The 13,411-nt window shown below is 36.2% G+C and overlaps 1 protein-coding gene across 1 annotated transcript in view; it reads right to left on the reverse strand.

The window, feature by feature from the left end:
• Window positions 1-2,657: 2,657 nt before the first annotated feature.
• Window positions 2,658-13,411, reverse strand: part of STPG2 (sperm tail PG-rich repeat containing 2) — an 87,764-nt gene continuing 77,010 nt past the window's right edge. Inside the window, 1 exon segment of the mRNA XM_067297016.1 lies at window positions 2,658-2,891. Coding sequence (XP_067153117.1) covers window positions 2,658-2,891 — 234 coding nt within the window.

Below are 13,411 nucleotides of genomic sequence, written 5' to 3' on the forward strand. Positions count from 1 at the left end.
CATATATACTTTAATAAACAATTAATAGCCAATGAAGACAAATAGCCAGATTCTACAATTATTTATTACAAAATAATCCTTTGGTAACTTAACTGAAAGTTCAAGAAAATTTTTTAAATTTTCATTTTTAAATGAGGTTCCCTTGTAAAATCATTTGCAAAGCTATGAAGGAAAATTCACTATAGTAAGTGAAGACCGCTTTATAACGTGATCCACATTATTTGAGAATTTTTGCACTAAATGAATTCAAATGCATTTTTATATTAAATTACACAAATTGAAATAGAAGAATTGTATCATAGTGACCATTCATTTGGATTTCATTACAATTTTGCCTGAGGAGAATCATACTAAGGCCTTTCAAAAAAACTAGTTAATATCCAGATTATAAACATTGTAAATCTGTACTTAGGTGTTAGTTTGGTTACAGAAAATGAATGAAAACACCAGATAAATAAGGAAGTTAAATTAAAAATAGTTCTGATGTTTACTGCTGAAAACACAGAGCTGTGGATGTTCTCTTTTGTGAAGAGATTTGTCTTCTCAGCAGAAATGTAATGAAAAATCATATTTGTTAGATCATATATGGAATGTACAAAAACTTAAACTTCAAAGTCGCCTTCCAGAATTACTTAAGTGACCTTTTCCAAAGATCTGTATCTTTTTGCAAAAAAACAAAAAAAAAGAAAAAGAAGTCAATACAATAGTATAAAATGTTGACTTAAATAACTATAGCTTTACAGGAAACAAAGAGGACAGGCCCTGCCCCAGAGCAAAATGCAAGCTAACAAGAGTAGAAACACTAGCATTAGTCAGTCAGCATTAACTTCATTTCACACTTTTCATCATGAAATCTATTATGCACATACTCCCGTTTGCTAAACAATTACTGGAAAAAACATACCAAAGAAAAACCTCCCCAAGCAGCGGACAAATACAAAATGTCTTTGTTCAACTCAGTAGTTAAACTCAGTTTACTACTATCAATAAACTGACTTGGGAGTTTAAATCTCCTGCCTGCTATGACATCAACAGTGGCAGAGATCAAAAATAAATATTTTGTACCTATATTTGGTTCTTGCCAGCAATTCCAAATCACAGATCTTTTAAACCAAATCAATGTTTGGTTCATTTAGAATTGTCATAATTTTCAGATAGGAAGCCAAGTACTTAAAAGTCTGCCAGTTCGCAACTTTGGTTATTCCAACTCTCACTTTTTTAGAATTAATTAAATCTTCCTACTTAATTTTGATTCTTTTCACTTAAAAATATGACTGAAGACTCATGAATCATGGCAGGCTGATATTCAGAGACCAAAAGTCTTCATCAGACAAGTGTATCAAGGTGCCTCAGACTGCTTTTGAGGAACTACCAAGAAAAAGTCTTCATCTCCCTGCAACCTTTGTTCTCTCTATGAAAATCATTGCCAAAGACAAACTTTACTGGCAAGCATAGAGAAGAATTTGTGACATATCCTGTTGTTTGGGAAACATGCACCAAAAATGTCTAGTACATGTCACAGAGAAACAACCAAGTAGCAGACAGGGATAGTTTTTACTACCATCTGGATTTACATTTGCATTTCCTTAGAAGTTTCTATAATCTCATTGTCCATTCCATCATAATGGAGATTTAATCATGAATTCTTATTTAACTGACTTTATATCAAAATGTCTTAGAGTAACCTGCAAAATACAGAAAAGTGGTCTGGAAAAAAAAAAGTTTAAAAAGAAAAAAGAAAGCTCCAAACTTAGGCTGACCCTAAGCTCTAGGAAGACAGCATTTAAGAGGAAAAGTTCTGTTTGAGATTCAGTTTGCAATTGCAGAATAATGACTTTCTGATCATTTATCGATGATATATGTCTAGGATATCCTAAAATACTATTACAGTGTTAACCCTACTTTGTTAAATTCTTAAATTTATGTCTTACCTCAGACTTCCGTAAATCACAAAGATGTTTGTGGAGCTACAATACAGTTTCTCATACAATACGGTTGTGAGTGAATATTACATTTCAAGTAGAACATACTAAGCATTAAAATACTAGCCACAACACTTTGAAATAGCAGAGGTGGTTTTGCAAGCACATTTGCACACATTTTTAAGACACAGTTTATAATACAATACATGGTTTTATTTGACATTTCTAAATTATAAAAGTAATTCCAAGTAATTTTATCTCATTGATAAAAACATATGGCATTTGAATTGTTTTTTTTTTTTTTTTAAACAAACTTGGGACCCAGATTAGCACTAAAAACGGGTCAAAAAGTTTGACTACCAAATCAAGTCCAATCCACAAGCACAAAATAAAGTTTATAGTTAAATAAGGTGAAACTCAGAATCAAGAGCCAAAAAACGAAATACAGACACTGAGTAGGTAATTAGATTCTGCTTTTTAATGCAGTTATATTACATAATTAAACAAATCTGTTCAAAAGTAAGGCATTAATAAATGATCTCAGATTAAACATAGTATGGATAGCCTTAACTAATTAAATTTAGCAAATGTACAGTTCGGTTTTTTGGTCACTAAAATGCCCTGGCATTCAGGACTTTTACAAGGGGATTAAGGCAGCTAGTTCCTAATCAACCCGAAATTCCTTGAACTAGCCCTGTCTAAAAATCAATGGCTAAATGACTCTCCACTAACATTTCATAGCGGTTTCCAGAAAATAAAATAGTATTTCAGGAGGTGTTTCTCTAGACAAAAATTAAACTCACCTGGTATATCCTTGTCAGCCATAAGTAAGCTGTCTCTAGGTGCTGCACTAAGAAAGGAGCCCTGCTTTCTTTCAGCCAGCGTGGTTCGAGAAGACATATATTGGCTTTTCCCATATGTTTTCTCATAGGATTTTTGTACCTCATAGGATCCTGGTGGTGGAACTTCCTGTAATAGAACAGAAATAATCAGCTGAAACAATGCAGAATTAACTCAGTAAATTCTTAAAAATTGAATTACAACATGACTGTGGATAAGTGCAAGTTAGAGGAAAACACCAACTGCGAGGAAAACACCAACTGCAAAGAAAACTATGGTATTTTTTACCTTACAATTATGTGTTTTTGCTATAAAAATATCCAATCATATTTTCAGTGGTTCAGGAAGCATGAATATTACCTACTGGTGTTCTTCCCATTATCCTTGGAAAATCTTGATAAGCAAAAAAGATTTATAGAAGAGGGAGCAAACCACAAAACTCTCAAATTCTTCTCAGTATCTGAATATAAAAAAATTCTCAGCCATCCCTGGTTTTCTTCTCACCTTTCCACTGCTCTAAAATCCCCACCTATCAAATACAATCTAGACTCAGAAGAAATGCAATGACCAGACGCTGTCTGGCGTTAGCCTGTATAGGCAATACTGTGAATGACTGGCAGTAAGATCATCCGCACTTTTCAGTTTAAGTTCATCATTTTTAAAAAATATAGAATATCAATGCAATATAGAATTAGAGTTAATCTTTTTACTCCATAATATTTAATTGAACTGCTCTTGTTTTATTCTAGTTGGGGAGTTTGTTATATTTATTTTAAAAGATAAACCTGCTTACTTCAGATTCAGTAATTTCAATTAGGCTAAAACATTTACTCTTTCATCATTTTTAAACCTTTAGTGCTATCCTCTGGCATTAATAATTTAATCAACATCAAAGCAACATAATTATGAAGAATTATGATAAATCATGCCTGATATTTAAAGTGTTGTACACCAAAGTCTAACAGTTTAATAGCCAAAGCTTCCCTGTGGACATTAAAACATTTCATTTATGTTTAACTGCAAGGGTTTTTTTTGTTTGTTTTTTTTTTACTTTCCTTATTTCCTTCTGTTGTATCATAATAAATACTTTTAGGAAAAAGTCTTTCCTTTTAAATTTAAGTTGGCCCTTACTCTACATAAAGGTGTACTCCCTGTTTATGGCATTACATCTCCCAAAATAACCACTGCTATGATCCAGAAGATAACAAATACAAGCAAGGAACAAATGGAAGGAACAAACACTTTAAGCAGGCTTATCCCGGACTCTTCAGCTGCAGAACCTCTTCTCAACTTCACAGAAGAAAAGCTTTTTTTTTTTCTACGTACATAATGTCAGAGGTGCTAATAATGCAGCTATCAGCTAATACTACTTAAGTTGTATACTCACAAAGAAAACCATATATTTTATTTAAGTCTGTAGGAATAAGTTAGAAATTTATTCTGCATTTACAATAACTCTGTATATATCCTTTGTGAGAGCAGATGTTCTCTGAAATGACATGGTCTTTCTCTGGCTAGATGACAGTTGTCTCGCAGCTCAAATACTCAGCATCTGAGTGCTTAATATTAGAGATCAATCTAAAAAAAAATAAAGAATGCAAAACCAGAAGAGCATACCTATCGCACATTCCTAACTCCTCAATAAACCTGCAAGGCAGATGACAAAGTCCCATCAGTATTTTCACATGAAACATGCATCAGCAGACAGTGAGGTAGATGAAAACTGGCTGAACTGCTGGGCTCAAAGGGTTGTGATCAGTATGACGAAGTCCAACCAGAGGCCAGTCACAAGTGCGGTACCCCGGGGTTGATACTGGGGCCAGCACTGTTTAACATCTTCCACTATTGACCTGCATGATGGGACAGCGTGCACCCTCCACAAGTTTACAGATGACACAAAATTGGCAGGAGAGGCTGATGCTTCAGATGGTTGTGCTGCCATCCAGAGGGACATTGACAGGCTGGAGAAAAGTGCTGACAGAAATCTCATGACAATCATGACAAGAATACGCAAAGTCCTGCACTTGGGGAAGAAAAACACCATGTACCAGTCTCATCAATGCCTATAAATACCTGGGGCAGGGCGGGGCATGACTAAAGGAGACAGAGCCAGACTCTTCTCAGTGGTATCCAGTGAAAAAACAAGAAGCAATAGGCACAAATTAAAATACAGAAAATGCCACTTAAACACAAGAAAACTCTTTTGCACTATGAAGGTGGTCAATGCAGGTTGCCTGCAGAGGCTGTGGAGTCTCCATTCTGGGAGATATTCAAAACCCAACTGGACACAGCCCTGAGCAACCTGTTCTAGTTGAACAAGCTCTGAGCAGGGGGGTTGGACTAGGTGATCCCCAGAGGTGTCTTCCATCCTCAGTGATTCTATGAAAGAGAGTTAGCAGCTGCATAAAGTGATGTCTCATGAGAACAGCAGCAGTAACCACATCCCAGATCAAATGCAACTGCTTGAGCATGACCCCATGGAGGAGGGTGCCTACATCATGGGTGTAAGGAGAAGAACTGTTCTTTCCTCACTACTCCCCAGTCACCTACATGTTCCCACCTCTTCCCTTTGTTAGTACGAGTGATCATGCAGCCATACAGAGAGTCAGATATGAGAACTGAAACAAAAACAAAACCATGAAAACCATGGGGGGTGGGGGGAAGGAACATAATTTTGAGCTGATGCAGCCCACTACATAATACACAAGCTCTAGCGAAAGTAAAAGGCTGCAGCATCACCTTAAACCAGTTTTTAAACTACACTCTCAAAAGTAGAACAAAGTGCTAGAGCCAGGTTCTACAATTCAAAAAAGACTTGCAGAGAAAAAACAAGTGTTGACAGACAGAAGAATAAAGGAATCCTTTCAGAGAAAAAAAAAAAAGCAGCAAAAGAAAAGATTCCATGATTCAGATGAAAAATTACGTATGGAAAGGAAAAACACAGCCTTCTTAGATGCCTCTGTTATGAGGCCAAAGAACATTCAGGAGTGCTGAAAAAATGAATATACATGCTTTACTGTGTTTTTCCAGACCCAGATATATATTTCTTATCCTATTTAAAGGAAAACATGATTGTTTTGACAGCTTTTACAAAGTTCGGGGGTGGGGGGGAGTTAAGCAGCAGTCACTACTTGCTTCTATAGAGGTAAATGGTAATTTAGACTTCCCAGGTTAGATTTCAGAGAAAAAGTAGGTTAGCTTACTAGCTGATCTGACACACACAGTACCTGGACTCTAACAGGCCTTAGAGAGTTTAAGCATATCAGCCCCATGTGTAAAGCCCAAAATAAGTCTGTTGTAATACCACACATAACCACTCCCTTTAGCTTGGAAAGCTGCATGCATATGGAATAATTTAGATTGGAAGGGATCACCAAAGGTCACGTATTTCCCACCTCCTACTCAAAGCAAGGTTGCCTTCACAGTTAGATGAAGTTGATCAGGGCCCTGTCCAGGCAAGTACTGAAAATCTCCAAGGACGGAGATGCCATAGCCTCTCCAGTCAGCGTGCACCGATGCTGCATCACTCTCCTTGTGAAGAATCTTGTCCTTACATCTCATCAGAATTCCCCATTCTGCATCTTGTCTCTGTACTGCTTGCCTGTGCACCTCCAGGAAGAATCCAGCTCCACCCTCCCCATAACCCTCTTTGGATAGTTGAGGACTACAATGAGATTCCTCTTTAATCTTCTCTTCTCCAGACTAAACTGACACAGCTCTGTCAGCCACTTCTCGTGTCCTGTGTGCTCAACCCCCATAGCCATCCTGGTGGCCTTCTGCTGGACTCTCTCCAAAACATCAGTGTTCCTCTTGTAGTAGGGATCTCAACCCCAGACTCAGTACTCCAGACGCAGTGTTACAAGAGCTGAGTGGAGAGAGACTCCGTTGACCTGCTGGCTACATTTTTACAAATATAGCCCAATATGTGATTAGCCTTCATCACTACAAGGGCACACCTCTAACTTGTCCACCTGGAACCCTAAGTCCTTCTCTGCAAAGTTGCTTTCTTGCCAGGTAACCCCAACTCTAATATTAGATGGGTTGGTCCATCCTAGATGCAGGAGTCCGCATTTGCCTTTGTGGAACTTTGAGATGGATTTCTGTCATCCCTGTGAGCCTGTCAATATCCTTCTGAATGGCAATCCAACCTCCAATGTGTTGACTGCTCTGCACAATTTGACATCATCCACAAAATGTGATCTCTCTTCCTCTGAGAAGGTGGAATGTGCATCGTGCAGAAGGAGATAGTAAATGGATTTCCAAGTGAATGTCACACAACCTGACTCCAGAACCACAGTCAGTTTAATCACACTTGCACACAAAGCAGTGACAACCTGTAACATATGTTACTTTTGGCACCTGAGCCAGATTTTCTGTATAGATTTGAACTGTTCCCTCTAGTTTGCTCAGAGTTAGAGATGTCTAATACAGCACTGCATTATGCCAGAATGGCATGCACTACAGTTAATATCAGACAAAAGTAGGTTTGTATCTATTAACCAGGGTTTTCACCCCAGAATATAGATGCTAGCAAAGCAATCATAATCCCCTAGCTTTAGGAAAGAAATACTGTTTCCCTGCAAATGAACACCTGTTGCAGCATGCTGGTGAAATGAGACAGAGAATGTTACTTATGTCCAGAGAGCCCTATAAATGGATAAACAAAATATTTTCACAAAGATGTACCACAGGAGCATCTCTTCTAAAATTCCACAAAAAGCATTAAAACTTCTATATACAAGGATTTAAAATTTCTTACTTTAGAGTATGTTAGCCAATAGTGTACCTAAAGGTACAAAAGGTGCAAAAAGGTTCATGAACTGTAGTACCTCAACATGCTAATTCAGAATTACTTCAGTTGAAATTACTCTTTTTTCAAGATACTGTATTTATTAACTTGTTTGCTCCCATTTACATTTCTCAAAACGCTCTAAGCACAAAACAGACATTAAAAAATTTTTAACAATGTCCTGTCAAAAACAGTGAAAGGCAACTGATGAATTAGATATATTCCATATATTGCAAAATTAAGTTCACTTTCCATCTAGTGTAATTTTCATGTCTGGCATATCAGTCACAGTAACTGACAGCACATCTTGCATTTGGAACTTACCTTCACAGTTTTCAGTTTTAAGAACGTAATCAGTTTTACCCTGGGCAATTTCTTCGCTGTAAGTGTATAACAAACCTAGTCAAACCTTTTCTGTGAGTTTTCTCACATATTACCATCACAATCAAACAAGATAAGTAGGGCAATAAGGGAAATCTTTGGAGATTTTTAAAAATAGTTTTCCTTTGGTTTTCTTTCCCAGTCATTTCTGAGTTGGTCTGCCCGTTCTCAGAGGCACTGATTTCACTTCCTCAAACTTCATGCAGTTGCACATAAGACAAAATGCAAAAAGTGATTACTCAGCCCTTTATAACTTTCCAGCTTCTCCCATTCTCCCCTTATTTGTGGGAAAAAGGGTTCTTTATCTTCACATTACCAAGTAGACGAGCTTTTAAGTTACAGTCTCATTTATGCTAAATGAGACTGTCTGTTATACACATTAAGCAATTAAATTGCCATTACGTTACTGGCATACTGGAAGTTATTGGCTTCAAATTCTCAGTTATTTGAACGTGTTCATGTTTCACTACAGTTCTGAAAGCAGAAAAACGTAAAAATAGTTGTGATATATTAGCCACCAACACTAAAGGACAGTGCCTTAACACTGCAGTTGTCCAAGACTTTAGTTCTAGGTGACTTCTATTTAAACCCTAGAAGGGGGCATGTGGGTGTTCTGGATTTTTTTTAAACCTAGAACCTCAAGACTAACGCAACCAACCATAACTCCAGTCCAGAATATAGTGTACATTAAATTTCACTTTGAGTCACATATATAGCTCAAGCTGTTAATAAAGGAGCTGAAGTTGCACTTTTATCAGGACTGTGTCACCATGGTGGTGGACAATGGTCTAACAACGAAGGCTGATAAATTCACCTTTACTTTCTGACTCCTCCAAGGAATAAGACCCTGAAAATAAGAAACGTTCTGTTGCACATCAGATACTTAATAATCTATATACTTCCTTCTAAGCTTTCTTTTCTTCACCTGTCATTTGAAAATTTTCTTTCAGCCAATTAAAAATATTGTGCCAGGTCAAACTGAACACAGTAGTTTAAGTACAACTAGTAGTGGAATTAAAGAAAACTTTATTTACCACTGCATTTGCAAAGTCATGTTTTAAGTTTCTAAAACCCTTCTTCACTTTTCTAGCTTCCTTTCAGAGCCATTTTTTTTTTTAATCCCACAAGTAGTATTCCATTTACTTAACAGAAAAAAAAAAAATTAACTAGCTTCTAAGTAGTTCAGAAAATTCATGAAAAGAATCTCTCTGAAAACAATGCAGGAGAAATAGACCAAAAGTGCTCCCTCAACTAGTCTGATCAATTCACACAATGACGTCGAACTTCTGACTTTTGTCTCAGGACTGCAAAATTCCTATCTAGTTTTTATAAAACATCTTTTATAAAATATTCAGGAATTGTTTCTAGTAGAGGTTACACATATTGTCAAGGTTAATAAAACAGAAACACCAAAAGAAAGTTTGGAACTCTCTTATCATCTAGAAGTTTGACTTTATTTTTTTTTTTAAGCATTGTTATTCCAAATTTTATGTCCTTTGAGGGAAGTAAAATGGAGAGAAAATGCATCTTGTCTAGTGTACACATATGAGAGCAAAAATAGCCCAAATAACACTTCTTTCCTAAGAAATATAGCTACCAGAGACACAAAAACAATCACTCTGAAGAAAGACTTTGATGATCTCAACTATGACTGACATACCATAATTATCTCTTCACCAATTCTATCCAGCTTACAACAAATATGAACAGAGAATTCCTTCTCTGAGGAGAACTGAAACAAAAGGATTTTGATAAATTGGGTAATTTCACTTTACCAACCAGCTAGCTAACACACATACTTGGAATCTCAAGTACATCAAAAGAGAAGCATATACAAAGTATAACACACAAATGTCTAGTATATAGAGCGTATAACTGATCTTTTCTTTTGAAGGTCTTCTGCAAAAGTGCTTATAATAGAGGAGCAACAAAAAGTTAGTATATAAGGAATAGCAAACAGGTCAATATTTTCTTTACTTCAAATAAAAGCCAGTTCAAACTGATGGCATATAATGCTTCTTATTGGAAGGTTTACCGGGCTTCAGCAGAATTGCTTCTCTCCTCAAGCACGTATAAATGCTTCTGTCCCAGAAAAGAGCTCCGGTGTTGGCAGATGAAAGAAAATATATGAATTTGCCATCTTCATGCTGTGTTAACATAAAAGCTAATTCAGAATGAAGTAAACAGAACTAGAAGCTCTTAAATCTTATCTTGCCATATCACCCTGCTAATGTAATTATGATTGCTTTGATTTTATCCTACCAATCCTCTTTCTCTGTAATCTGAAGAGAAAAATAAAGATATGTGGAAAAAAAACCCACCAACTATTCCTGAAGTGCAAAATAAAGGTGACTGGTACAAACCATTCTTCAGCAGAATCCCAAACATTCATTCTGGCTACTTCTATAAATAAATAAATAAATAAATAAATAAATAAATCCATCTCCTAATGTCACCCCTATCCATGACAGGCATCTAATAATCTACAGAGAACATTGAGAAACCATCTTTTCAATTCAGTTCACCAAGTTCAGAATTGTTTTTTGAGTTTTTTCATCGGGTACAAATCAGCCCTAGATCCAGGTATAGTATTTAGGCAGGCATTTCTGTGTTCTAAAAGAAACAACCCAGCAATTCTCTCTCTTGTGAAGTCTTGGATGAATCCATACCAGACTGATGCAGGTGGCCAGATAGATCATTAAACAAATTTGCATGGTTGTAAATACAATGATTTTAACAGGACAGTTCTGTAATATAACTCTGTAGTATGTATAGACAACCTAAAGCATTGATCTTTTGAAAAATTTGGAAGAAAGAAAGAAAGAATAAACAACAGTTCAGATACAGCCTTTCCCATATATGCATGTACTTGGAGATGTGGGGTGGTTTTCTCATCTTAAAATTTTATTTTGTTTCCAGGAACATGTTTTATTCAACTTGAAACATTATGCTTTGTCTTCAAACATTTTTAACAAAACATAAAGAAACAAAGGGATAGTCTTATACTGTCCTAGCCGCCCCTCTCCTTTCCTTTTTACTTAACATCCTGTGCTTAGGGCATTACCTGTTGCCAGAGAAAAATCTGAAATTATATCTCCTTGCTACTAGCAGGCTATAAATTAATTATTCCAGTACCAGGTGATCTCATCAACCTCTCTTAATGCTCCTCTACAGCATCCACAATACATCCATTAGTCAAAGGAATAATAATTCAGATATAAAACACATTTGATTTTGTTTATATGGAAAGCAGTGACCAGAGTAAAAGGGAGGAAGCGTCCAGAATACCTGAGGAAACACACACCTACACACGTGCATCAGTCCCAAGTGATCAACTGGCCGTAAAGTCCTTAGAGATTTGTGCTTTAAGGCAGACAGTGTCTTGCAGCTTCAACTTAGACAAATCCCACTGCTGCTTCCAGCTTCTGTCCTTTTATAGCTTCTGGGTGGGTAGGCCGAGCTCCTGCCAGAAGCTACCGGGTCACAGACTTCTGCTCTTCACTGACTATAGCCCAGCCTGACCTAGTTCTCACTCGTTCTTCCTCACCCACACTGAGGGGTGACAACGTTTAGCTCAGCCTGCAGAGCAACACATGGACACTCATTAAGCCTAGTAATTACAGCACCAGCTTCGGAAACAGAAACACAGGGGGTCCAGCCCATCCTCCAATGAATGGCCACTTTTCATACAAAGTAAAAAAAAAAACTTCTTGGAAGAAGAATTAACAGTCATAAATTTTTGAAATGGTATCCTGAATATGGCATCAAACCCAATATAAAATAATATCAACAGTATAAATAAAGAGCCATAATAAAATTACATTATAATAGGCCAGTCTTCCAAAACACTGCTTCAGCTTCATGTACCTGAAACCAGCATTGGGCTGCAGTAGGTGAAATACTACCTCATACAAACCAATGCCTTTGTTCCACTCCAGTGGAACAAAGACTAAGATTACGTAAAGTAAGACAGCTTTCAAGCTATTACACAGGAACAGTACACAAGTGCACATTTACAATTACCGCATTTGGCCAAAACACACTGTTAATGAGGTCAAGAGTTTGCTGCTTTGTAGTTCAAGTCCTGAAACTCCATTTCAGGAAGAAACTCTCCTCAATCTGGTATTTTTACAACTTTTGAAGTCTTGAGATAAATGGAAAATGTCATGTTAGTGTATAACCTTTGGCTGTGGCTTAGATGACTGCAACAATTTTTGACAACAGACAAGAATAGTCCCCACTGACTAGTCTCTGCATAGTCCACACAGATGATCTGACAAGCTTCTGAGGGACTACAACACAAATAAGAGACGAAGTATTCCTAGTCCCCATGCCCTGCTTTTCTGTGTACTTTTATGAATCATCTGTAAACACATCACCTGCCAGGAGGCCTAAGACAAAAATCAAAGCACATAAGTTAAAAGGCCTTTCTTTCTTTTTACTTTTCTTCTTTTATCTCAGGTCCATATGTTTCTACATTTTATTCTCATTTTTGCTTAATATACAGCAGAGCTGGAAGCTGACAAATCCAATAGATGCCATCATCTTTATCTGAATACCAAGTACCTCACATCTTCATTATTTGAATAACTAAAAAATGACTTCCTGATCATGTCTTAGTTTGTTGACTGTTCCCAGGTGCCTTTTATATTTTCACTTGGCTGCCCATTTCCACTGGGCAATAGACACAATAGATTGATTGGAATTTTCCCGATATGCAATATTTATCAAGGGACAGAAATTCTTCAGAGAAGACTCTTTAAAAATATAATCATATTCTTCATAGTTTTCAAATCAATTTCAAATATCTAAATGCATAAGGACTGTCATGTAATTGTAACTCAATTTGATTCAGAATATAATGCAATTTTACTAATATCCATATTAGACATAAAAAGATGAGGTACCTTATAAAGGGCTACATCATTCATTAATATTATTGAGGAACTGCCATACTAAAAAGTTACTTCTGACTTTTTCCATGTATTTTGCAGGATTAAACTTAATTGTCTTTTGCATTATTTATTGCATAATTTTTAAATGTCTGTATCATAGTCATTGTGAATCTTTAGCTTAATACATCAAAGGGAAATAGAAAAAAATCTAGCTATCATATTCAGGCCATGCAAGTAGAGAGTACAAATATTGCCAATTCTATCAACCATTCAGATCCAAACAACAGCTGGTTACTTTTAAAATCTATAGATAGAACCTTTAAATATTTTGAAGATTTAAGCAAATGTTATACTTTAATAGCTCAGTTTCTATCTAAGTCACAGAACCATAACATAATTTAATAGAACTGTGCATGTCATGTATACAGATTAAAATGAGTATTTGTACATATGGGTAGGCACATGTCTCTGAATTACTTGAATTTTCTAATTACAACTAAAGTAAAAATAAATAAAACAAAATGTATTTTAACTAACTGAATCTATATTTTTGTCATTAATCTAGATATATATTTGGTATTAGC

This window comes from Apteryx mantelli, chromosome 5, assembly GCF_036417845.1.
Source record: "Apteryx mantelli isolate bAptMan1 chromosome 5, bAptMan1.hap1, whole genome shotgun sequence".
In the NCBI taxonomy this organism is placed as follows: domain Eukaryota; kingdom Metazoa; phylum Chordata; class Aves; order Apterygiformes; family Apterygidae; genus Apteryx; species Apteryx mantelli.